At 60.2% G+C, this 25,600-nt stretch overlaps 4 protein-coding genes across 4 annotated transcripts; 1 reads left to right on the top strand and 3 right to left on the bottom strand.

The window, feature by feature from the left end:
- Nucleotides 1–8,908: 8,908 nt before the first annotated feature.
- On the bottom strand, nt 8,909–9,974 carry LOC112590146 (uncharacterized). Its single transcript, XM_025305928.1, has 2 exons — nt 9,801–9,974; nt 8,909–9,463 (listed from the first exon to the last, which is right to left on the bottom strand). The coding sequence occupies exons 1-2, from the start codon at nt 9,972–9,974 to the stop codon at nt 8,909–8,911; spliced, it is 729 nt and encodes a 242-aa protein (XP_025161713.1).
- Nucleotides 9,975–11,809: 1,835 nt separating this feature from the next.
- On the bottom strand, nt 11,810–13,230 carry LOC105182904 (triadin). The gene is made up of 2 exons (XM_025305927.1): nt 12,064–13,230; nt 11,810–11,956 (listed from the first exon to the last, which is right to left on the bottom strand). The coding sequence occupies exons 1-2, from the start codon at nt 13,228–13,230 to the stop codon at nt 11,810–11,812; spliced, it is 1,314 nt and encodes a 437-aa protein (XP_025161712.1).
- A 4,003-nt stretch (nt 13,231–17,233) lies between these two features.
- On the bottom strand, nt 17,234–17,839 carry LOC112590145 (uncharacterized). Its single transcript, XM_025305926.1, has one exon. It carries the CDS (start codon nt 17,837–17,839, stop codon nt 17,234–17,236), a length of 606 nt encoding a protein of 201 aa, XP_025161711.1.
- Nucleotides 17,840–24,395: 6,556 nt separating this feature from the next.
- Nucleotides 24,396–25,292, top strand: LOC112590144 (WAS/WASL-interacting protein family member 2-like). Its single transcript, XM_025305925.1, has one exon. The coding sequence runs from the start codon at nt 24,396–24,398 to the stop codon at nt 25,290–25,292; it is 897 nt and encodes a 298-aa protein (XP_025161710.1).
- The last annotated feature ends 308 nt before the right edge of the window (nt 25,293–25,600 follow it).

Here is a 25,600-nt window from a genome sequence, read left to right as displayed (position 1 = left end):
CTCCCTCTCCTTTCCTTCATCCTCTTTCCTTTTCCCCTCTGGGGATGCAGGAGGGTCTCGTGGCGGCGGTGCGGTCGCCATACCCCCTTCCACTGCATCCCCAGGGACATTCTTCCTCCTCTTGGGGGGACGGCAAGATGGTCCCCCCATTCTGTGGTCTGCCTTAACGCCGGCCTCTGCGCAAAGTTGGCACCTGGCTCTCGAGTTACACTCCCGAGCCAAGTGACCGGGTTCTCCGCATCTATAGCAATTTGCCCGCCTATCGATGTTATTTTTGCAATTGGTTTGCACGTGCCCTTTCTCTAGGCACCTGTAACATTGCAGGGCCCTTGCCTGTAGTAACTCTGCTTTTGTCTGCGTCCATCCAATCTTAATGCTGCCTATCTCTGCAACCCTCTTGGCCGCCGCGAGGGGGCACTGTATCCACAGTGTCCGGTAATTATTATAGGCTATTCTTAAACTCCCGGTCTTCACCTCTCCTACTTTACATCCCCCTGCCTTAGCCACTGCTTCCGCCGCTTCGCTCTCCGTAGTGGATATCTCCAACCCTTTCAGTCTAAGCTCCCCCATTTTCTGCGGCCTACTTATTCTCGCCCTATCGGTCAGGACCTCTTTGAGCTTATCCGCCAAAAGGTCCGCCTGCTTACCTCTTTCTTCGCCGGGTATCTCAAGTACGAGTGCTCCGGTAGCCCCCACTCTGGTCTTTATCTTTTCGATACCCATCCCAGTTAGGTCTATTTTCCTTTTTGCTTCAGCTAGCAGGTCCTTATACTGTCCCTTTTCTGCTGTAATTGTCACCGCCGCCGTGTTAGGGACTCTCCTCTTATTCTTCTTCCCCTCTTTCTTTTCGGCAGTTACTATCTTTTTCACAATTTCTTTCCTCCTCTGCTCTTCTTTCTCTCTCTTCTTTTCTCTCCTGCCCACCACTTTCGCCCACATTTCCTGTGATTTAGGTGCCTCCTCCCTGCTGTGTTGTGTTTGTTGTCCCTTTCTCGCAGATGGAAGCTGAGGGTACTCTTTATCATAGTTGTTTCCCTTATTTTGTGCCCTTCCTTGATCCCTGGTTTCTTTCACCTCTCCTTTACCTTTGTTTCTCCAGGCCCCTTGTTTGGGAGCCTCCTGTGCCTTCCATTCGTTCAGGGCTTGGAACACTATCCTTGACACCTCCTCCCCCAGTCCCTTCTCTTCTCCTTTTACTAGTTCCACCCTCTTTTCCACCCTAACTCTGGTTTTCAGGGGGACAATTTCCCTGATCTTGGGACCTGCTTCTCTGTTCGCGACCCTGGCTTCCCTCACCGGGCGTCTCTTTTCCGTTGGAATCAGTCCCTTCTGGATCTCTATCACTCCAGTTGGGACTTCCTCCTCCTCCTCCATATCCACCATAGGTGGCGTGATCACCCTTCCTTTTCCTTCTGTGCGGATCAGGGGCGAGGAAGCACCCGCCATTTGTTGCGGTGCCTCCTTTATACCCCGACCCGCACTTCCCGGTTGTTTCGAGGGCGGGGAGGATACCACTGCTGCATGCAGTGGTGCCTCCCTCAAACTCCGAAGCATTACCTTTACTTCTTCGAGTTCCTTCCTTACTTCTCTCAGTGACGTTTTTAGGTTGGTATTCTCTGTTCTTAGTTCCTCTATCAAATCCAAGTTATTGCCGCATCTGTCCTGCGCCATTTGCATGGCCATAACATTTGCTCCTGCCGTTATCGCCGCCGCAGCGTCCCTAAGTACCTTCACATGCGTACCCTTGAGACTCTTGGATTTTTGCGAGAATCCTAAGACCTTCGTAGATGCTTCCAGTATAGACGCCGTTATGTCTCGGAAGGGGGCCTCCTCTAAGTGCTCCGTTATTCTTTTTATTTCTGCTTTATACTTTCTGTTGGAGGTACAATCCTGAAATTCCTCCACTGGGTTTTCCATTCCTTTGAGCAGAAATTCTTCCCTTTTTAGATCTACAATAGCCTTTTTTCTTGCCATGAATTCCTTCTTGAGCTTGTATCCCCCCGTAGTTTCCGGCCTGCCCCTGCATCTAGTTGCCTTCTCAACGAGGCGCTCCTCATCCGTATCCCCGTTTTCGTCCCTGGGGATGTCCCATTTCCCTTCTTTTTTCTTGATGGCTTTCCTGTCATCACCATCAGAATCCTCTTCCCTAGAGGTGGTAAACGGCGTCGACTCATCGATTTTGATAGGCGATCTAGACCTATCGCTGTCACAGGTCTCATCCGCCTTCTCTATCTTTTGGGTCTTAGCACTCCTAAGCCCCTCCCTCCTTACCGTAGCCTGGCTTTTGCCAGCTCGGCTTCTCATGTCCCTTGTACAAGCCTGGGTCGTCATATTTAGTTCCGAATCCGATGAGTCATTATTTGATGAGGTAATAAATTCAGTCATTTTGGTTTGTAACCTCTGCACGGCTCCGGTGCCCGGGCATGCCCGCATCCCCCCGGCAAGGGGGAGCCTCCGAGTTCCCCCGGAGGAGCACCATATGGCACGGGCCGACGGAATATAACATCGTCGGCACAGGCCTCCCGCCCCCTACACGCGCCCTGACCACCATCTCTGGTGGCCAGACCGCTTTCGGGGGTCCCACACCTCCGACAATGTGGGCACCGTGCAGAGCGCCGCCACGCGGGGGGCCCCATGGAAGGAGATAGTTCACCGGTGTCGCACCCCACCGGGAACGTCTCCCCCATGGCAGCCAGCGTGCTCGCGCCGCCCGAGGGTCCGCTTTAGGGTGATGCGATCGCACTCCCTCGGGCACAGCACACAGGGGCTCCGACCCCGCCTCGGAATACGTCCGAGCGGCCCGGAGCACCCCTCCACCCCCCGGGTACCGCGAGGGGTTCCAAACCCTCGCGGTGTGCAGACCCGGGTGTGGGTACCTCTCCCCGCCTGGCCGTGGCCAGGACGGATGAGGGAGAGGATCGCGTTCCCTTCGGCTGCCGGAGCACCGGCGTGCAATGCCTCCGGGAATGAGTCCTCTGATCGGCGCATGAGGGTGTCTCGACCCAGACCTCGGAATACGTCCGAGCGGCCCGAGACACCCCTCCACCCCCCGGGTACCGTGAGGCAAGCCCCGCGGTGTGCAGACCCGGGTGTGGGTTCCTCTGTCCGTCCGGCCGAGGCCGAACGGGTGAGGGAAGTCGGGGAGTCCACCTTCGAAGAAGGTGGGGTCCTCTCCCCTCGACACCCTAGGGTGCCCCGACCCCGACCTCGGAATAAGTCCGAGCGGCCCGGGACATCCCCTCCACCCCCCAGGTACCGTGGGAATAGTCCCGCACGGTGTGCAGACCCGGGTGTGGGATCCTTCGTTCGCCCAGCCGTGGCTGGGACGAGCGAGGGAGAGAGATCCTCCCCTCTTCGGCTGCCGGAGCACCGGCGTGCAATGCCTAGGAGGGTGGGATCTCTCAGGACGCGGCAGCGTACCCCGACCCCGACCTCGGAAACGTCCGAGCGGCCCGGAGTACCCCTCCGCATCTCAGGCACCACGGGGGAGGAGGATCCCCATGGGGTGGAGCCCTGGATGCGGGTACGTCCCTCCGCCCCGGTCTAACCGTAACGGTCCAACCGAGGCGGGAGGAAAGGGTTCTCTCTCTTCGGCTGCCGGCTAACACCGGCGTGCAATGCCTCGGAGAGAGAGGTCCCCTTCCTGGAGCGAGTGTGGAGGAGGTCATCCCTGTCGGCTGCCGGAGCACCGGCGTGCAATGCCTTCAAGGATGATGATCTCCTCCCACCCGCTCTGTGACCGTGCTGGTCATGGACCAGGCTGGTCACTCAGCCCGGTCGGGTGCTATTGGTCCAGTCCCTCCGTACAGACCACTCCGGCTTGGTAGAACCTGCCAGGGGCCGAAACCCCCGCCGGCACAGCTCTGTACATCATCGGGACCTTCAAGCCTCCCCACCACGTCAAGGTGGCACCCACGGGGAGGAAACCTAACCTTTTTTTTTTTTTTTTTTTTTTTTGACGAGGAGGAAATCCATCATGGATACCCTGACCCTCGGGGAAGGGCCAGGGTTATGCCGGACTCCTACCGGCTAAAACCTCCCCGGGTGGCGCTGCGAAGGGACTTGGTTCGGGGCCCCGGTGCCGTGTAACTGCTGATCGGGGCCCCGAGTCCAGATGTTGCACCTTCTGTCCCTGAGGGGTGGGGGCGGGGGAGGGGGGAAGCCGACCCGAGGGTCCGCTTCGACCACCGCTCCCCCAGGGGAAGGGGGAAGCCGGCCCGAGGGCCCGCTTCGACCGCCGTTCCCCTTTCCCACCCCTCACGCCTCGTCTCTTCGGTCGGGAGGGGGGAAGCCGGCCGAGGCCCGCTTCACCACCGTTCCCGACCAGACGAGGCGCCGCCAAAACACGTTGTGTGACTGACTGACCCACCGCATCAGCCAGCCACCCTACCTTGGGAGGGCTGGTTGGGGCACCGGGAGTCCCCGCCCAGTGCCCCACCCTCCCGCCCGGCGGTTACGGGGAGATGTACTCCCCTAGCCGCCGGGCTCTCCCCACCTCCGCGGAGGAATGGGGCGGGGGGTCCTAGCGACCCCCCTCCCGCATGTCCGACTGGTCTGTCGGACTTGCGATCAAGGGGGGGAGGGGCATTTGTTTCGATGATTCCTCATCATCGATGCCCTCTCCCCCCCTTACTTTCATCCAACCCCTTTTTTCGATGGGGTCGGCGGTCTGCGTGTGTAGGGCCTAGGCCTGAGCCGGGCGCTCCACCCGCTGACTTCTCCCGTCGCTGTCCTTGGAGGGACAGCGGGGGGTGGCGGCGGTGGTAGCGCTGTAGTCACCCCTACTGCTGGGGGGGCGGTCAACATGGCCGCCGCCATCATCAGGGGGGTGAGTCGCTGTAAGACCACCACCGCCACCCTTCCGTCTCCCTGTCTTTGGGACCCGCGTGTGGTACCATGCCCCCTGCGGGTTCCCCGTCTCGCTGCTTGTGCCTGTGGGGGAGCAGGAGGGGGAGGGGGGGGAGGTGGTGGAGGTGGTGGTTGGCCCACCATCCTCCTGAGCTCATCCTCCTCCGAGGAATCAACATCCCCCTCCCTACTCCTGCTTCTCCCCGCCCTCCACTGGCGGTGTCTCTCGCGCCGCCGCCGCTTCCTTCCCCTACCCTCTGCCTCTCTCCGCGCTTCTTCAGCCTCCTCCTTCTGCGTCATTACCGAGTCGCAGAAGGAGGAGAACGCATCCCATCTCTTCTCACTCCCGAGGATCGCCCCGACTATCCCCGGGAGTGAGAGGTCCCGGCCCAAGGCCCTGACCATGACTCCGCGCTCGGCACTCCAGGCGGGGCAGTCCTGGAGTGTGTGTTGCGCGGAGTCATGGTCGTGTCCGCAATGGTGACATGACGCCGTGCGCTCTTTGCCTATACGGCACAGGTACTCACCGAAGCATCCATGCCCGGTGAGCACCTGTGCCATCCTAAAGGTCAAGGTCCCGTGGGCCCTTCCTACCCACTCTGGCAGGAAGGGCCGGACGGCCTCGACGGTCCTCCTTCCGTACCTGGCATTAGCCAGGAATCGCTGCCATCTCTGAAGGAGGACCTGTCGAGTCTGGTGCTTCATCCTTCTGATTGTCCTGGCGAGCGGTTCTTCCGCCCCCCCCATACGCAGGAGCTCACGCTTCCTATCGTACATTCTCATGTACGAAAGGGCCATGAGCTCCAGGGGGGGCATGCTCGCCAGGACCGTCGCCGCCACGTGGGATACTGTTCTATAACAGCGGGCCACCCTGACCGCCAGCGCCCTCTGAACCCTGCGCAGGGTTGCTTGTATAGGGCGACTGACGGCCAGGGCTTCCGCCCATATCGGTGCCCCGTAAAGGGCCACCGAGTTTAGTACCCCAGCGTGGAGGCGACGCGCCTTCCCATCCGGTCCCCCGGTTCTCGGCATGAGTCTGCTGACTCTACTCGAGACAGCCCTCAACCGGGGGACCAGGCGATTGAAGTGTTGTTTGAAGCACCAGGTGCCGTCCAGGGTGAGGCCCAGATATCTCATCTGGGCCTCTATTGGGACCCTGACCCTTCCTATTCTTATCTGGGCCTGGGGTGGCTTCATCCTCCTGCCATGGAGGAAGATCGCCTCCGTTTTCCTTTCCGCCACCACCAGGCCCAGTCTGCGAATAGAGCGCACGACGCATGTCACCGCGAAGTTGGCCGTTCTTGCGGCCTCCCCCCAGTCTCTCCCCCCGGCTAAGATGAGCGTATCATCTGCGTAGCAGATGATGCTACAGCCGGGGGGGAGGGCAGTTTGGAGGACAGAGTCGTAACCGAGGTTCCACAGGAGGGGGCCCAAAACGGACCCCTGTGGAACCCCGCAACTCATGCCCCTCTCGCATACCTTGCCGTCGGCGTCTCTCCAGGCTAGACGCCGACCCCGGAAGTAATCCCTGACGACGGCCACGAGGTAGGGTGGGAATTGGAAGTGGCCTTCCATGGCCTCCACCACCCTACCCCAGGGCAGGGTGTTAAATGCGTTGGCGATGTCCAAGGACACCGCCACCGCCACCCCGCCCTCCTGCACTATGGCCTCCGAGAGGGACCGTAGACGCCGAATCGCGTCTACGGTGGAACGTCCCTCCCGGAAGCCGTATTGGCCGTCGTCAAGGTTCGGACCTATCCGGGACATATGCTCCACGAGGCGGGCAGCTATGACACGCTCGAAGAGCTTGCCCGCCTCGTCCAGGAGACATATGGGCCGGTATGCGGAGGGGGTGTCCTCCGGTTTGCCCTCTTTACGGAGGAGGACCACATTGGCCCTCCCCCAGACTGGGGGGAACCTTCGTTCCCTCAATGCTCGCGAGAAGATCCTCGCGAGCCTTCCGCCTAGGTACCCCGAGGCCAGGGTAAGGACGCGGCCGGGGATTCCATCGGGTCCTGGCGCCTTCCGGCTTTTGATCCTTTTGATGGCCCCGGCCACCTCCTCCTCGGTGACCCCCGGTACCACCCCTTGTTGTTCAGGGGTGGGTGCAACGTACGGGCCCATGGGGTCCCCTTCCCTGACCGGGAAGAGGGTCCCCATGACCCGCTCCAAGAACCGGGGGTCGAGCGTCTCCGTTAGCGGGGGCGTCCATGGTTTCAGCTTGTTCATTACCATTTTGTATGGACGCCCCCACGGATCCGCGTCCAGCGAGAGGAGGAGGGTGTCCCACCCTTTTCCTCTGGCTGCCCCAATCGCATCTCTGAGGGATGCTGCCGCTAGGCAAAACTCCCTCCGGGCAGCCAGAACAGCCTCGGGGTCCGAGTGAGGGTCATTACGGACCCTCCTAAAGGCCCGCCTGAGAGGAAACCTAACCTAACCTTTTTTTTTTTTTTTTTTTTTTACGAGGAGGAAATCCATCATGGATACCCTGACCCTCGGGGAAGGGCCAGGGTTATGCCGGACTCCTACCGGCTAAAACCTCCCCGGGTGGCGCTGCGAAGGGACTTGGTTCGGGGCCCCGGTGCCGTGTAACTGCTGATCGGGGCCCCGAGTCCAGATGTTGCACCTTCTGTCCCTGAGGGGCGGGGTGGGGGGAGGGGGGAAGCCGACCCGAGGGTCCGCTTCGACCGCCGCTCCCCCAGGGGAAGGGGGAAGCCGGCCCGAGGGCCCGCTTCGACCGCCGTTCCCCTTTCCCACCCCTCACGCCTCGTCTCTTCGGTCGGGAGGGGGGAAGCCGGCCGAGGCCCGCTTCACCACCGTTCCCGACCAGACGAGGCGCCGCCAAAACACGTTGTGTGACTGACTGACCCACCGCATCAGCCAGCCACCCTACCTTGGGAGGGCTGGTTGGGGCACCGGGAGTCCCCGCCCGGTGCCCCACCCTCCCGCCCGGCGGTTGCGGGGAGATCTACTCCCCTAGCCGCCGGGCTCTCCCCACCTCCGCGGAGGAATGGGGCGGGGGGTCCTAGCGACCCCCCTCCCGCATGTCCGACTGGTCTGTCGGACTTGCGATTAAGGGGGGGAGGGGCATTTGTTTCGATGATTCCTTATCATCGATGCCCTCTCCCCCCCTTACTTTCATCCAACCCCTTTTTTCGATGGGGTCGGCGGTCTGCGGGTGTAGGGCCTAGGCCTGAGCCGGGCCCTCCACCCGCTACCTTCTCCCGTCGTCGCTGCCCTTGGTGGGACAGCGGGGGGTGGCGGCGGTGGTGGCGCCGCAGTCACCCCTGCTGCTGGGGGGGCGGTCAGCATGGCTGCCGCCACCATTAGAGGGGTGAGGCGGCGCAAAACCACCACCGCCACCCTTCCGTCTCCGACTCCTCTCCGGTTTCCACGGGGGGCACCGTGCCCCCTGCGGGTACCCCGTCTCGCTGCTGGTGCCTGGGGGGAGCAGGAGGGGGAGGGGGGGAGGAGGTGGAGGAGGTGGTGGTTGGCCCACCATCCTCCTGAGCTCATCCTCCTCCGAGGAATCAACATCCCCCTCCCTACTCCTGCTTCTCCCCGCCCTCCACTGGCGGGGGGTCTCTCCGCCGCCGCCGCTTCCTTCCCCTACCCTCTGCCTCTCTCCGCGCTTCTTCAGCCTCCTCCTTCTGCGTCATTACCGAGTCGCAGAAGGAGGAGAACGCATCCCATCTCTTCTCACTCCCGAGGATCGCCCCGACTATCCCCGGGAGTGAGAGGTCCTGGCCCAAGGCCCTGACCATGACTCCGCGCTCGGCACTCCAGGCGGGGCAGTCCTGGAGTGTGTGTTGCGCGGAGTCATGGTCGTGTCCGCAGTGGTGACATGACGCCGTGCGCTCTTTGCCTATCCGGCACAGGTACTCACCGAAGCATCCATGCCCGGTGAGCACCTGTGCCATCCTAAAGGTCAAGGTCCCGTGGGCCCTTCCTACCCACTCTGGCAGGAAGGGCCGGACGGCCTCGACGGTCCTCCTTCCGTACCTGGCATTAGCCAGGAATCGCTGCCATCTCTGAAGGAGGACCTGTCGAGTCTGGTGCTTCATCCTTCTGATTGTCCCGGCGAGCGGTTCTTCCGCCCCCCCCCCATACGCAGGAGCTCTCGCTTCCTATCGTACATTCTCATGTACGAAAGGGCCATGAGCTCCAGGGGGGGCATGCTCGCCAGGACCGTCGCCGCCACGTGGGATACTGTTCTGTAACAGCGGGCCACCCTGACCGCCAGCGCCCTCTGCACCCTGCGCAGGGTTGCTTGTATAGGGCGACTGACGGCCAGGGCTTCCGCCCATATCGGTGCCCCGTAAAGGGCCACCGAGTTTAGTACCCCAGCGTGGAGGCGACGCGCCTTCCCATCCGGTCCCCCGGTTCTCGGCATGAGTCTGCTGACTCTGCTCGAGACAGCCCTCAACCGGGGGACCAGGCGATTGAAGTGTTGCTTGAAGCACCAGGTGCCGTCCAGGGTGAGGCCCAGATATCTCATCTGGGCCTCTATTGGGACCCTGACCCTTCCTACTCTTATCTGGGCCTGGGGTGGCTTCATCCTCCTGCCATGGAGGAAGATCGCCTCCGTTTCCTTTCCGCCACCACCAGGCCCAGTCTGCGAATAGAGCGCACGACGCATGTCACCGCGAAGTTGGCCGTTCTTGCGGCCTCCCCCCAGTCTCTCCCCCCGGCTAAGATGAGCGTATCATCTGCGTAGCAGATGATGCTACAGCCGGGGGGGAGGGCAGTTTGGAGGACAGAGTCGTAGCCGAGGTTCCACAGGAGGGGGCCCAAAACGGACCCCTGTGGAACCCCGCAACTCATGCCCCTCTCGCATACCTTGCCGTCGGCGTCTCTCCAGGCTAGACGCCGACCCCGGAAGTAATCCCTGACGACGGCCACGAGGTAGGGTGGGAATTGGAAGTGGCCTTCCATGGCCTCCACCACCCTACCCCAGGGCAGGGTGTTAAATGCGTTGGCGATGTCCAAGACACCGCCACCGCCACCCCGCCCTCCTGCACTATGGCCTCCGAGAGGGACCGCAGACGCCGAATCGCGTCTACGGTGGAACGTCCCTCCCGGAAGCCGTATTGGCCGTCGTCAAGGTTCGGACCTATCCGGGACATATGCTCCACGAGGCGGGCAGCTATGACGCGCTCAAGAGCTTGCCCGCCTCGTCCAGGAGACATATGGGCCGGTATGCGGAGGGGGTGTCCTCCGGTTTGCCCTCTTTACGGAGGAGGACCACATTGGCCCTCCCCCAGACTGGGGGGAACCTTCGTTCCCTCAGGGCTCGCGAGAAGATCCTCGCGAGCCTTCCGCCTAGGTACCCCGAGGCCAGGGTAAGGACGCGGCCGGGGATTCCATCGGGTCCTGGCGCCTTCCGGCTTTTGACCCTTTTGATGGCCCCGGCCACCTCCTCCTCGGTGACCCCCGGTACCACCCCTTGTTGTTCAGGGGTGGGTGCAACGTACGGGCCCATGGGGTCCCCTTCCCTGACCGGGAAGAGGGTCCCCATGACCCGCTCCAAGAACCGGGGGTCGAGCGTCTCCGTTAGCGGGGGCGTCCATGGTTTCAGCTTGTTCATCACCATTTTGTATGGACGCCCCCACGGATCCGCGTCCAGCGAGAGGAGGAGGGTGTCCCACCCTTTTCCTCTGGCTGCCCCAATCGCATCTCTGAGGGATGCTGCCGCTAGGCAAAACTCCCTCCGGGCAGCCAGAACAGCCTCGGGGTCCGAGTGAGGGTCATTACGGACCCTCCTAAAGGCCCGCCTGAGGTGGACCGACTTGTGCCGGAGATCGGCTATGGCGTCGGTCCACCACCAGGCGGACCTTTTGGGGCAGGACCTGACTCTGGGCATGGCTTCGTCGCACGCATGCGCGACGACTTCCATAATTGCCATAACCTCAGAGTCGAGGTCCCGCCCCTCTTCCTGCCGTGGCCAGGTGGCAGCCTCTAGGGAGATGTCCAGTGCTTCCCTGTCCAGTTTGTTAAGGGACCATCTCCCCGGTCGGGGTTGCATTCGGGGTTGCTTGGACCGCAGGCCCTCGGGGGTGACGGACAGCTCCATCTCTATTAAGAGATGATCTGAAAGAGCTTCGAGCTCGTCCGCCACCCTCCAACTCCGCACCCGCTTCAGGGCCGCGGGGGAAGCCCATGTGAGATCGATGATCGATTCTCCCCGCGACCCTACGAACGTCGATTCGCGTCCCTCGTTCAGCAGGTGCAGATCAAGGCCCGCGGCCCAGTCTTCCACCTCCTCCCCCCTCCTGTCACCATCCCGGGATCCCCACGTCTCCGACTTCGCATTGAAGTCCCCGGCGATGATGACAGGTTCGGGGAGGTGCCGTCTAACGGCCCTCCCCATGTCTCGGAGCCTGGACTTAAAGCTAGGAAAGTCCAGGCTCTTTGTTGGGGGGAGGTATACCCCGACCACTATCAGGGCACCCCACCTGGCCACGACGAATCCCTCTCCGCTACCCACATAGGTAGCGGGGGGAGAGTTTCCGCCCGCTTTCCAAATGATTGCGACGGAGCCCAGATTGTCCCCGAACCATCTCGGATGGTTTTTGGGGACTCTGTAGGGCTCCGCCGCAATTCCCAATCCCGCACCGCGCTCGGTCATGGTATGCTCGAAGAGCGGTAGTGCCTGCCGAGCGCGGTGCAGATTTGCTTGGAGGAGCCGTGTATCCATTATAGGTGTATAAGCAATTTCTCCACGGGCCCCTCCTCTTCCTCACTCCCGCTTCTCCTTGCGGGTCGCTGCCTCTTCTCTCCCCTCCTTTCGATATCCATATCCTCCCCTTTCTCTTGTGGTCCATTTATCGGGGTAGCTGGTCCCATGGATTCTATGGATGGGGAGGGCTCTTGCTCTTTGTCCCCTCTTTCATCTGTTCTCTCCTTAGAGGGAGAAGGGGGGGCTGGTGGCATTGGTGCGGCTGCCTCCGCTTCCTGCCCCTCATCCCTCTTTTGGTTCCTCCTCTTGTTGGGGGGGCGACACGCCGGCCCCCCCATTCGGTGACCCGCCTGTTTTCCCGCCGCAGCACACACAGCACACCTCGCTGCTTTTGTGCAGCTGCGGGCTAGGTGGTCCGTCTCTCCACACCTGTAACAGATGTTTCTTCTGTCCACCTTGTTGCTGCAATTTTGCTGCACGTGCCCTCTCTCAAGGCACCTGTAGCATTGCAGGGGCCTAGATTCCAGGAGCTCTACCTTGACCTGCGTCCACCCCAGAGATAGAGTTCCCTTCTCCGCCACTTTTTTGGCTGCTGCGAGCGGGCACCTCATCCATAACGACCTATAGCCCGATGGTGTGGTCCTTATGACTCCCGTCTGGACCTCCGCCACTCTGCAGCCACCGGCTTGGGCCACCCGCTGCGCAGCCTCCTCCTCTGAGGTGGACACCTCTAGGCCCCTGATCCTTATTTCTCCCATTTTTTGTGGGCGGGTCACTTTTGCCTTTTCTGCGAGTACCTCGCTTAGTTTTTTGGCGAGGTTGTCCGCATGTGTGTTGCGGTCCTCACCTGGGATCTCCAAGATCAGGGCTCCCGTGACACCTTGTCTCGTCCTGATCTTGGAGATCCCTAGTTCGTCTATGTTAATTTTCTTTTTCGCCTCCGTTAAGAGTTCCTTGTACTTTCCCTTTTCCGCAGTGATCGAGATCGCCGCGGTGTTAGGGACTCTCCTTTTGCTCTTTTTGTTCGCGCTTTTCTCCTTTACCACTATTTGCGGAGAGCCCTTCCCTTCATTCCTTTTCCTTTCTTTCTCTCCTTCTTTCTTTCTACCCACCACCTTCGCCCAAGATTCCTTGGGTTCAGAATTGAACCTTGGGGGCCTCTGCGGCAGGGGTGGGTATTCCTCCCTTGGGGGTGGTGGTGGAGCCTTGGGCTGTTGTCGTGGCCCCTGTTTTTTCTGGCCGTTTGGCACTCCCCCTTTCTTTTTCTCTTTCTTATGGGCAGTTTCTATGTTGCGACCCTGGTCTGCCTTGTTTTTGTTTTTGTCCTCCCATAGTTTCATAGCCTCCTCGACTATGGAAGTAATTTTCTCCTTTTCGGTTCTCCTTGGTGGGCTTCCTCTATCCACTCTCACTCTTGTGTTTAGTTTCACGTCTTCCCTGATCCTAGGTTTCCCTTCCTTTTTGGGGTGAACGTTTGTTCTTATCAGCCCTCGTTGAACCTCGATTGCCCCAACCACCATATCCTCTTCTTCCTCCATATCTATGGAAGGAGGCAATATTCTCCTCTCCTTTGTTCCTTTTCTCCTCTCCTCTTCACTCACGTATTCCGTGGGCGAGAGGGTTGCCGTCTCGGGTGACAGCACCCTTTTTACACCACGGAATACGTTTTGTTCGCGTTTCTTGGGCGAGGAGGCCACCGCCATTGATGTTGGTGCCTTCTTTATACCAGGACGTGTTTCCTGTCCGCGCTCCAGGTGCGAGGGGGACACCGCCCTCGCTGGTGGTGTTTTCTTATGTTCTGGAGCGTTTCCCTCATCTCCTCCATCTCCTTTTTCATCTGCTCCTGTGATGCCTTGAGCTGACGATTTTCCTCCCTGAGCTCGTCCAGGAGATCCATCTCCTCCCCGCCTGGTCCCATGGCCATTCTCTTTTCGAGTGTCGACGTCCCAGCTGTAATGGCCGCCGACGCATCTCGTAGCATTTTCACGTATGTCCCTTTTAGGTTTCTCGACCTAACTGAAAATCCCAGGATTTTGGTAGCCGCTTCCAGGATTGAGGCAGCTACGTCCCTGAAGGGAGCATTCTCCATATCCTCCGTCATTCTATGGAGCTCTGCTCTGTATTTCCTGTTCGTCGAGCAGTCTTGAAAGGCCTGCGTGGGATTTTCGAGTCCCTTTATCAGGCTCTCCTCCTTCTGGGTTTTCAGTAAACTCTCCTTTTTGGCCAGGAATATCTTCTTCTTCTCGTACTCCCCTGTTGTACGGGGTCTTCCCTTCGGACGAGTTGCCTTCTCGGCAAACTTTTCGTCGTCCGTTTCCCCGTTTGACTTAGTGGGGATGTCCCACTTCCCTTCGGGGTGGTCTTCTTCGTCCGAGGATGTAACATCGGGCGAAGGCGTTGGTTCACCCTCGTCCGAGTACGAGCTGGACCTGTCTCGGGGTTTCCGTTGCTTGCCCTTGTTGGCACTCCGGAGTCCCTCTCTCTTCGGCAACCGGCTTGCGCCAGGTTGGCTCTCCGGGATATCCCCGTCCTTCCTTTTGGAGCTGCATGCTCGCTCCAATTTGTTCGTGTCCTTTTGCGTTGCCAGGGTCGTCTTAATATTGTCCAGGTCCGAGGAAGAAGAATTAAAAGAGGAATCAGTCATTTTCGTTTGTAACCCACCACTCTGCACGGCTCCGGTGCCCGGGCATGCCCGCATCCCCCCGGCAAGGGGGAGCCTCCGAGTTCCCCCGGAGGAGCACCATATGGCACGGGCCGACGGAATATGACATCGTCGGCACAGGCCTCCCGCCCCCTACACGCGCCCTGACCACCATCTCTGGTGGCCAGACCGCTTTCGGGGGTCCCACACCTCCGACAATGTGGGCACCGTGCAGAGCGCCGCCACGCGGGGGGCCCCATGGAAGGAGATAGTTCACCGGTGTCGCACCCCACCGGGAACGTCTCCCCCATGGCAGCCAGCGTGCTCGCGCCGCCCGAGGGTCCGCTTTAGGGTGATGCGATCGCATTCCCTCGGGCACAGCACACAGGGGCTCCGACCCCGCCTCGGAATACGTCCGAGCGGCCCGGAGCACCCCTCCACCCCCCGGGTACCGCGAGGGGTTCCAAACCCTCGCGGTGTGCAGACCCGGGTGTGGGTACCTCTCTCCGCCTGGCCGTGGCCAGGACGGATGAGGGAGAGGATCGTTCCCTTCGGCTGCCGGAGCACCGGCGTGCAATGCCTCCGGGAATGAGTCCTCTGATGGCGCATGAGGGTGTCTCGACCCAGACCTCGGAATACGTCCGAGCGGCCCGAGACACCCCTCCACCCCCCGGGTACCGTGGGGCAAGCCCCACGGTGTGCAGACCCGGGTGTGGGTTCCTCTGTCCGTCCGACCGAGGCCGAACGGGTGAGGGAAGTCGGGGAGTCCACCTTCGAACGAAGGTGGGGTCCTCTCCCCTCGTCACCCTAGGGTGCCCCGACCCAGACCTCGGAATAAGTCCGAGCGGCCCGGGACATCCCCTCCACCCCCCAGGTACCGTGGGAATAGTCCCGCACGGTGTGCAGACCCGGGTGTGGGATCCTTCGTTCGCCCAGCCGTGGCTGGGACGAGCGAGGGAGAGAGATCCTCCCCTCTTCGGCTGCCGGAGCACCGGCGTGCAATGCCTAGGAGGGTGGGATCTCTCAGGACGCGGCAGCGTACCCCGACCCCGACCTCGGAAACGTCCGAGCGGCCCGGAGTACCCCTCCGCATCTCAGGCACCACGGGGGAGGAGGATCCCCATGGGGTGGAGCCCTGGATGCGGGTACGTCCCTCCGCCCCGGTCTAACCGTAACGGTCCAACCGAGGCGGGAGGAAAGGGTTCTCTCTCTTCGGCTGCCGGCTAACACCGGCGTGCAATGCCTCGGAGAGAGAGGTCCCCTTCCTGGAGCGAGTGTGGAGGAGGTCATCCCTGTCGGCTGCCGGAGCACCGGCGTGCAATGCCTTCAGGGATGATGATCTCCTCCCACCCGCTCTGTGACCGTGCTGGTCATGGACCAGGCTGGTCACTCAGCCCGGTCGGGTGCTCTTGGTCCAGTCCCTCCGTACAGACCACTCCGGCTTGGTAGAACCTGCCAGGGGCCGAAACCCCCGCCGGCACAGCTCTGTACATCATCGGGACCTTCAAGCCTCCCCACCACGTCAAGGTGGCACCCACGGGGAGGAACCTAACCTTTTTTTTTTTTTTTTTTTTTTTTGACGAGGAGGAAATCCATCATGGATACCCTGACCCTCGGGGAAGGGCCAGGGTTATGCCGGACTCCTACCGGCTAAAACCTCCCCGGGTGGCGCTGCGAAGGGACTTGGTTCGGGGCCCCGGTGCCGTGTAACTGCTGATCGGGGCCCCGAGTCCAGATGTTGCACCTTCTGTCCCTGAGGGGCGGGGGGGGGAGGGGGGAAGCCGACCCGAGGGTCCGCTTCGACCGCCGCTCCCCCAGGGGAAGGGGGAAGCCGGCCCGAGGGCCCGCTTCGACCGCCGTTCCCCTTTCCCACCCCTCACGCCTCGTCTCTTCGGTCGGGAGGGGGGAAGCCGGCCGAGGCCCGCTTCACCACCGTTCCCGACCAGACGAGGCGCCGCCAAAACACGTTGTGTGGCTGACTGACCCACCGTATCAGCCAGCCACCCTACCTTGGGAGGGCTGGTTGGGGCACCGGGAGTCCCCGCCCGGTGCCCCACCCTCCCGCCCGGCGGTTGCGGGGAGATCTACTCCCCTAGCCGCCGGGCTCTCCCCACCTCCGCGGAGGAATGGGGCGGGGGGTCCTAGCGACCCCCCTCCCGCATGTCCGACTGGTCTGTCGGACTTGCGATTAAGGGGGGGAGGGGCATTTGTTTCGATGATTCCTTATCATCGATGCCCTCTCCCCCCCTTACTTTCATCCAACCCCTTTTTTCGATGGGGTCGGCGGTCTGCGGGTGTAGGGCCTAGGCCTGAGCCGGGCCCTCCACCCGCTACCTTCTCCCGTCGTCGCTGCCCTTGGTGGGACAGCGGGGGGTGGCGGCGGTGGTGGCGCCGCAATCACCCCTGCTGCTGGGGGGGCGGTCAGCATGGCTGCCGCCACCATTAGGGGGGTGAGGCGGCGCAAAACCACCACCGCCACCCTTCCGTCTCCGACTCCTCTCCGGTTTCCACGGGGGGCACCGTGCCCCCTGCGGGTTCCCCGTCTCGCTGCTTGTGCCTGTGGGGGAGCAGGAGGGGGAGGGGGGGAGGAGGTGGAGGAGGTGGTGGTTGGCCCACCATCCTCCTGAGCTCATCCTCCTCCGAGGAATCAACGTCCCCCTCCCTACTCCTGCTTCTCCCCGCCCTCCACTGGCGGTGTCTCTCGCGCCGCCGCCGTTTCCTTCCCCTACCCTCTGCCTCTCTCCGCGCTTCTTCAGCCTCCTCCTTCTGCGTCATTACCGAGTCGCAGAAGGAGGAGAACGCATCCCATCTCTTCTCACTCCCGAGGATCGCCCCGACTATCCCCGGGAGTGAGAGGTCCTGGCCCAAGGCCCTGACCATGACTCCGCGCTCGGCACTCCAGGCGGGGCAGTCCTGGAGTGTGTGTTGCGCGGAGTCATGGTCGTGTCCGCAGTGGCGACATGACGCCGTGCGCTCTTTGCCTATACGGCACAGGTACTCAACGAAGCATCCATGCCCGGTGAGCACCTGTGCCATCCTAAAGGTCAAGGTCCCGTGGGCCCTTCCTACCCACTCTGGCAGGAAGGGCCGGACGGCCTCGACGGTCCTCCTTCCGTACCTGGCATTAGCCAGGATCGCTGCCATCTCTGAAGGAGGACCTGTCGAGTCTGGTGCTTCATCCTTCTGATTGTCCTGGCGAGCGGTTCTTCCGCCCCCCCCATACGCAGGAGCTCACGCTTCCTATCGTACATTCTCATGTACGAAAGGGCCATGAGCTCCAGGGGGGGCATGCTCGCCAGGACCGTCGCCGCCACGTGGGATACTGTTCTGTAACAGCGGGCCACCCTGACCGCCAGCGCTCTCTGCACCCTGCGCAGGGTTGCTTGTATAGGGCGACTGACGGCCAGGGCTTCCGCCCATATCGGTGCCCCGTAAAGGGCCACCGAGTTTAGTACCCCAGCGTGGAGGCGACGCGCCTTCCCATCCGGTCCCCCGGTTCTCGGCATGAGTCTGCTGACTCTACTCGAGACAGCCCTCAACCGGGGGACCAGGCGATTGAAGTGTTGCTTGAAGCACCAGGTGCCGTCCAGGGTGAGGCCCAGATATCTCATCTGGGCCTCTATTGGGACCCTGACCCTTCCTACTCTTATCTGGGCCTGGGGTGGCTTCATCCTCCTGCCATGGAGGAAGATCGCCTCCGTTTTCCTTTCCGCCACCACCAGGCCCAGTCTGCGAATAGAGCGCACGACGCATGTCACCGCGAAGTTGGCCGTTCTTGCGGCCTCCCCCCAGTCTCTCCCTCCGGCTAAGATGAGCGTATCATCTGCGTAGCAGATGATGCTACAGCCGGGGGGGAGGGCAGTTTGGAGGACAGAGTCGTAACCGAGGTTCCACAGGAGGGGGCCCAAAACGGACCCCTGTGGAACCCCGCAACTCATGCCCCTCTCGCATACCTTGCCGTCGGCGTCTCTCCAGGCTAGACGCCGACCCCGGAAGTAATCCCTGACGACGGCCACGAGGTAGGGTGGGAATTGGAAGTGGCCCTCCATGGCCTCCACCACCCTACCCCAGGGCAGGGTGTTAAATGCGTTGGCGATGTCCAAGGACACCGCCACCGCCACCCCGCCCTCCTGCACTATGGCCTCCGAGAGGGACCGCAGACGCCGAATCGCGTCTACGGTGGAACTGTAACGACACAAAGATTTTTGTGCCGTTACGCTGACTGCCACCTAGTAGCACGCGACAGTCAGCTGAGCGCACACCCCCCGACCCGCGCTGACACCGCGCCGACACATCGCGCTCGGCCGAAGATGCCCGACTACCCGGCAACGACGCTCGGGCACGATCGGCCGCCGAACCGAGCGAGCGGCCCCGCCGAAGTTATTCGGCAAACGCCGCATAATCACGATTAATTCCGATTAAAAAGGAATTAACTCCGATTAAGGGCGAAGAAAACCGAAGCCCCAAAATCTCGGGTATATAACCCCGGCAGATTTTGACAAGAGGAGAGTCTCCAGAGTTCCGTCTCCACGACTAGTTCTTTCCAAGAGAGGATCAACCGAGAAGCTTCTGCCGAAACTCGTAAGTGAGTTACCAGGCCGTCTACGACGGTGATTAATAATACCTGTTCTTTGCGCTATAAAGATCGGACGGCGAGTTTGCCGTCGCTCCGGTGTGTTCACCGGAACGATCTTCGTTCGAACCGTCTTTGCGATATTTCGTGCCGTCTCCGCGATATAAGGATCGGACGGCGAGTTCGCCGTCGCTCCGGTGTGTTCACCGGAACGATCTTCGTTCGAACCGTCTTTGCGATATTTCGTGCCGTCTCCGCGGTATAAGGATCGGACGGCGAGTTCGCCGTCGCTCCGGTGTGTTCACCGGAACGGTCTTATTTTGTGCCGTCTTTGCGATATTTCGTGCCGTCTCCGCGATATAAGGATCGGACGGCGAGTTTGCCGTCGCTCCGGTGTGTTCACCGGAACGATCTTCGTTCGAACCGTCTTTGCGATATTTCGTGCCGTCTCCGCGATATAAGGATCGGACGGCGAGTTCGCCGTCGCTCCGGTGTGTTCACCGGAACGGTCTTATTTTGTGCCGTCTTTGCGATATTTCGTGCCGTCTCCGCGATATAAGGATCGGACGGCGAGTTCGCCGTCGCTCCGGTGTGTTCACCGGAACGGTCTTATTTTGTACCGTCTTTGCGATATTTCGTGCCGTCTCCGCGGTATAAGGATCGGACGGCGAGTTCGCCGTCGCTCCGGTGTGTTCACCAGAACGATTTTCTGTTGTGCTGTCTTTACGATATAAGGATCGGACGGCGAGTTTGCCGTCGCTCCGGTGTGTTCACCGGAACGATCTCACGATATCTCTTTCATAATTTCACCAAATAGGACGCCAGGAAGGCCAGAGCTGATCAGCTGGGAGTTGACGCGTCGGTCCAGCACACCCGGAATCCTCCCATCGCCCGTACCCCTCGACCCCCGGGGCGACCAACGCCGCGGCCGAGGACAAAAGCGAGCGCGACGTGTCGCGACGCGTTCTTGCGCCGTTTTTTTTCAACCTGTCGTCAAGTCGCGTGCCGAATCACGCAAACTAGCGCTTTAAACCACACCGGAATACACATCGCGCGGTCACTAATCAGCGGCTCGACCCTCATTGCGGGTCACGCGCCGGCTGAACTAATTACCGAAAGTAAGCTCCAAGCAAATCGCTCACCAACCACGGTGACCCCGCGGGGCTCGTAGTGTCCGCGGAAACGATTCACGCAATCCTCTAACACCCAAACATTGGGACGTCGCGCCGCAACACGCGGTCGTAGCGTGCGACCAAATAAAGACTTATTGTGTTATACTTATTTTGTCTTCCTTTATTGACACATACACACACCACACACACCTTCACCTGAAAATCTTTCCTGTGGTCGGCTCGCAAACCGCGATCCAAGCCACAGGGCCGGATCTACCCGAAACAACCGAGCCTGGAGGCGCGACCGTTACATGGCGATCCTGCCAGGATCCGGCAGTTAAAGGGAAGGTGTGTGTTGCACGATAAGTGGAGACAAGGGAACCAACGAAACTCAAGATGAGTACCGCCCCAAGAGCCTGGATACAAGAGCTTAATAAGGCGGAAATTGGTCACCGACTCGGTCAGTATGGACTGGACACGAGCGGCACTATCGATGACCTCCGACGACGCCTCCGCCGTTTCGTGACCGAGAACCCCGGATTATTCCTCACCCGACCTACCGACCGACGGGTGCTTAGCCCCCTTCATATACCCAGTGCCGCCAGCACGGAGGACGAACAAATACCAGGATGGGATCCGGCGGACAAAGCCCCCACCGACGCAGAGGCAATCCATGAAATCCATAAGTGGGATTGCAAGTTTACAGGGAAGGACCCGCTTAACTTTTTAGAACGGATTGATGAGCTCCGTGTATGCTATGGGCTTACCACCAGACAGCTGTTTTGGGGAATTCCAGAGATGCTGCGGGGAGAACCGCTACTCTGGTATCGGAACCACCGTCCTGGCTGGCACAACTGGGACGATTTCTGCGCTGCTTTCCGCGAGCATTATCTACCGCCTCGATACCGCGAGGAAATGCGACGCCAAATCGTCGAGCGTCGACAACGGCCCCACGAATCATATAGAGAGTATGAAAATGCACTACTCACCTTGATCCGACGCAGTGGCGACGACGACGAAATAAATAATACGCTGGGCCGTCTATACGATAATCTAGACCCAGGCTATAAAATGTTCCTCGGAGCCTATGAGGCACGGGATATCAAGGACCTCGGCCGGCTAGCCCGCAAGTACGAGGAACTGACCCGACAGCAACGCGTCCAGGGGAAACCCCCACGGTTAAGCGGACCCACCGTAGCCACTATGGCATACGATCGCGAGGCATGTTGCTGGCGGTGCAAACAGCCCGGACACCAGCGACAGGAATGCGATCAACCCGCCATTAAGTTCTGCTCGCGATGCGGAAAAGAGGGGGTGCTCACAAAACAGTGCCATCCGCCACCGGGAAACGCGGGCGTGACCGAGGACGGAGCGGACACTCCCCGGTCCCACGCATAACATACACGCCGCGCCCCAGTATAACCGTGCGCTACCAAAATCGCCCTTTTAGGGCACTAATTGACTCTGGAGCAGAAACCTCCCTGGTAAGCGCCGAAAGTTTGAGGCCCGAGGATCAACCCCTCGGACCCAGCTCATGGGTAACCTTAGCCAACGGCACCCGGGTTGCCACCTGCGGGTCCACCCATCTAATATTTTGGGTAGGAACGCAACAGTTCCATCACCGTTTTACGGTCATGGAGAAATTGACCACGCCAATTATTATCGGCATGGATTTGTGGTCCCGCCTCGGACTAACTCTACAACCCCCGCCCCTCCCTACCACCGACCATACCCGTACAGTTGGAGTAGTCGAGGCGTTCAGACAACCAATCGCCACAACAGACGACGAGCAACTACAAGTTTTTCTGCGGTCGGAACTAGGAAAACTCAACACCGTCTCCGGACCTACCTCCGCTATCCAGCACGAAATTCGGTTACGCCAGGGGATCGCGCCGATCAAGCAGCGATACCGACCCCGGAATCCGGCGATGCAACGCATCATTGACGAGGAAGTGCAACAGATGGAGGAGGACGGGGTGATTGAACCGTCCAGCAGTGCCTGGAGCTCCCCTGTGGTACTCGTAAGGAAGAAGGACGGCGGTTATCGATTTTGCATTGACTTTCGGAAAGTCAACGAAGTCACCGAAAGAGATGCATACCCGTTGCCACAAATCACAGCTACCCTGGATAAACTGCGAGGGGCCAAATACCTATCCACCTTAGACTTAAAGAACGGGTACTGGCAAGTACCGCTCACTCCGAACAGCAAGGGAATCACAGCTTTTACGGTACCCGGGCGCGGACTCATGCAGTTCCGGGTATTGCCATTCGGACTACACTCTGCCCCTGCCACCTTCCAGCGATTGGTCAACACTGTCCTCGGCCCGGACCTCGAACCAAACGTGTTGGTGTACCTCGATGACATCATCGTGCTGAGTAACACCTTCCAGGAGCATCTCACTCATTTACGTGAAGTGTTTCGTCGCCTTCGGGAGGCCCGGCTGCGACTCAACGTCGACAAATGCCAGTTTTGTTGCGCCCAGATAAAATACCTCGGTCATCTGATCAACAAGGAAGGCATCCACACCGACCCTGGGAAGACCAGCGCTATTGCCGCATGGCCCACACCCACCAACGTGAAGAAAGTGCGACAATTCCTAGGCCTAGCATCGTGGTACCGCCGCTTCGTACCGAATTTCTCCCGGCTCGCAGCCCCACTCACGCGGCTGACCAAGAAGAAAGAACGATGGAGGTGGCACGACGAGGAGGCCGACGCCTTCCAACGACTAAAAGACGCTCTCATTACCGCACCAGTGCTGACCTGTCCAGATTTTGCGCAACGATTCACTCTCCAAACCGACGCCAGCCAGTCCGGCCTGGGAGCCGTACTGACCCAGGAGACTGAAGAGGGAGAAAAAGTCGTCGCCTACGCCAGTCGAACCCTGAACAATGCCGAAAAGAATTATAGCGCCACCGAACTGGAGTGCCTGGCCGTGGTCTGGGGCATCCGCAAGATGCGCGAATACCTCGAAGGGTACACATTCACCGTCCTCACCGACCACCAGTCGCTGAAGTGGCTGCAGAAAATTGAATCACCGACCGGCCGGCTCGGACGTTGGAAGTTCGAACTCCAACAATACGACTTCGAGATCCGCTACCGACGCGGATCCAGTAACCAGGTAGCCGATGCCCTGTCCCGAGAACCTGAAGTGGCCGTTATCACCAGCCATCCGACCTGTTCCTGGTACGAGAACCTCAAGGCCCAGGTCACCGCACACCCAGACGCACATCCCGATTACGACCTGCGAGACGGCCACGTGTTCCGACATTTTCTACATAATCTCGACTTCCGGGAAGTGCCAACCGCCGCACAATGGAAGAGATGCCTACCGACAACCGAAAGAACATTAACGCTCAAACGAATGCACGACGATCCCGCGGCCGGACATCTCGGCATCGCCAAAACCATCATACGCATCGGCGAACACTACTACTGGCCCGGCATGGCCCGCGATATCGCCCAGTATGTCCGAAAGTGCCCCACCTGTTTAGCACACAAAGCCGGACAACAGAAACCACCCGGCCTACTCCACGCCACAGCAGTGAAGCACCCCTGGGAGCAGGTGGCCATCGACTTGGTGGGACCCTTGCCACGTTCTCGTCAAGGGCACACGTGGTTACTTACCATGCAGGACCGCTTCACCAAATGGCTGGAAGTCAAAGCACTTCGAGTGGCAACGGCCCCAGTAATCGTGACCCACATCATCGACATCATTATTTATCGACACGGATGCCCGGACACCATTATCTCCGACAACGGCCCACAGTTTAGTGCCAAGGAATTCCAGGAGATGTGCAAAAATTTTGGCATCCGCCACCGCACCACACCTATCTACACACCACAGTGCAATCCCGTGGAGCGTACCAATCGCACTATCAAAACAATGATCGCCCAATATATCGATAAAAGGCATCGCCGCTGGGACGAACACTTGGGCGCCCTCCGATTCGCATTTAATACCGCCCAACATGACGCTACCCGATTCAGCCCAGCGTTCCTGAATCACGGACGCGAACTGGCCCGACCACACCAAGAAGACCGAAGGGACAAACCTCCCGTTCCGCCACCCTCCACCGTGGCGAAGGTACTAACTGAAACCCACGAGCTCGTGAAAATGCATCTCGCACAAGCATTTCAACGACAGGAATCTCATTACAATTTACGGAGGAGAGCATGGCGCCCACAACTCGGAGAAACAGTGTGGAAAAAGGAACACCTTCAATCCGACAAGACGAAGGCATTCAATGCCAAACTTGCGCCAAAATATAGCGGACCGTTCACCGTAAAGAAAATACATTCTCCAGTAATCGTCGATTTGAAAGACGAACGAGGCCGAATTTATAAAAACATACACGTGCACGACATGCGCGCCGCACCGAGTAACAAAGACCGAGAAATCAACACGATCACGTTCCCAACAAACGATAACGAACAACGACCAACCAGAAGATTGACCGATCTCCCCGAAGCAAGCCGTAATTTCGAGCCTAACGACTATAAAAGCGGAGAGGATCAGGCATGCGGGACAGTCAATCGTTAATATGGAGCTAGACAACTATATCGACGAGCTGGCCGAGCTTCTGCTCAAAACCGACGACGACGCCGCCGCCGTATGGCGCCGGGTCACGGAGACTGCGGAAAAGGGAAGCCCGCCAGACCGAGGGGGGACCTCTGCCGAGCATCGCCCCGAAGATCCGAACGGACCACCGCCAGCACTTCCGGCACCCGCAGCGGCCCCGCCGACGGTCATCCGCGTCTCAACGACCGAACCACCACCGCTGGCACCTATAACCGCCAAGCCCGGTCCTAGCCTCCAGAGGGAGGTCAAGGAACCGACCACCCGGAAAAGGGAGAGTTGGCAAAAGCCCGCACCACCAACGCTCGGACGCCGAATCGGCCGGCCGAGGAAAGGGCCCCAGATTCGCCCAGCGCCACCCGGGCTTGTTGACGTGGCACGAAGACGCGAGAACGAGGCCCCGCACGGAGGCCCCCCTTCCGTCGTCGTATCCACCACGACCACCAGGCGGACTATTCCGGTCATCACGCTCGACGAGCAAGAGGAGGGTTCCTCGACGGCCCCAGCGCCGCCACCTCGCGACATGCCACTGCTGGGCGAGGACGAGCCACCAACTCCAATGAGCAACATCCAGCCGGGACCGGTGATCAGGAGTAACGTGCCATTCAGAGGCACCATGCGACTCCTCCGCGACACCCCGCCACCGCAAGCCAGGGTGCAACCCTCCATCCAGCCACCGGTACAAGGCCCCGCACTACCGCCGCCAGTGCCCATCTTGCTGCCAACCGGCGAAATATGGCACGTGCCATATTTTTCCGTTCGGGTCTCCCGGAAATACCGTCTACGGACGCTGACCGGACGGTGGAGCCTGCGGTTCACGCGCAACGGGCAGTTGCGTACCGCCAACCGTATCCCCGGTTAAAAGCTCCATGCCAGAAGGAAGGAAAACAAGGAAAAAGGGGGGGGGTGGTGTAACGACACAAAGATTTTTGTGCCGTTACGCTGACTGCCACCTAGTAGCACGCGACAGTCAGCTGAGCGCACACCCCCCGACCCGCGCTGACACCGCGCCGACACATCGCGCTCGGCCGAAGATGCCCGACTACCCGGCAACGACGCTCGGGCACGATCGGCCGCCGAACCGAGCGAGCGGCCCCGCCGAAGTTATTCGGCAAACGCCGCATAATCACGATTAATTCCGATTAAAAAGGAATTAACTCCGATTAAGGG

This window comes from Harpegnathos saltator, unplaced genomic scaffold (genome assembly GCF_003227715.2).
Source record: "Harpegnathos saltator strain DR-91 unplaced genomic scaffold, Hsal_v8.6 scaffold724, whole genome shotgun sequence".
NCBI classification, from domain to species: Eukaryota; Metazoa; Arthropoda; class Insecta; order Hymenoptera; family Formicidae; genus Harpegnathos; species Harpegnathos saltator.
Note: the sequence above shows the minus strand (reverse complement) of the source record. Positions and strands in the feature narration are given on the sequence as shown.

Bases quoted from the DNA above. Each gene is read 5' to 3' on its own strand.
- LOC112590145 (XM_025305926.1), bottom strand. From the start codon at position 17,839: ATGAAGCCACCCCAGGCCCAGATAAGAGTAGGAAGGGTCAGGGTCCCA.
- LOC105182904 (XM_025305927.1), bottom strand. From the start codon at position 13,230: ATGGCGGTGGCCTCCTCGCCCAAGAAACGCGAACAAAACGTATTCCGT. The intron at 11,957-12,063 runs GTAGAGCTCCTG...CATCTGTTACAG, and splicing joins TGGGGTGGACGCAGGTCAAG to GTGTGGAGAGACGGACCACC.
- LOC112590146 (XM_025305928.1), bottom strand. From the start codon at position 9,974: ATGTCCCGGATAGGTCCGAACCTTGACGACGGCCAATACGGCTTCCGG. The intron at 9,464-9,800 runs GTAGGGTGGTGG...CTCTATTCGCAG, and splicing joins ATTTAACACCCTGCCCTGGG to ACTGGGCCTGGTGGTGGCGG.
- LOC112590144 (XM_025305925.1), top strand. From the start codon at position 24,396: ATGGAGCTAGACAACTATATCGACGAGCTGGCCGAGCTTCTGCTCAAA.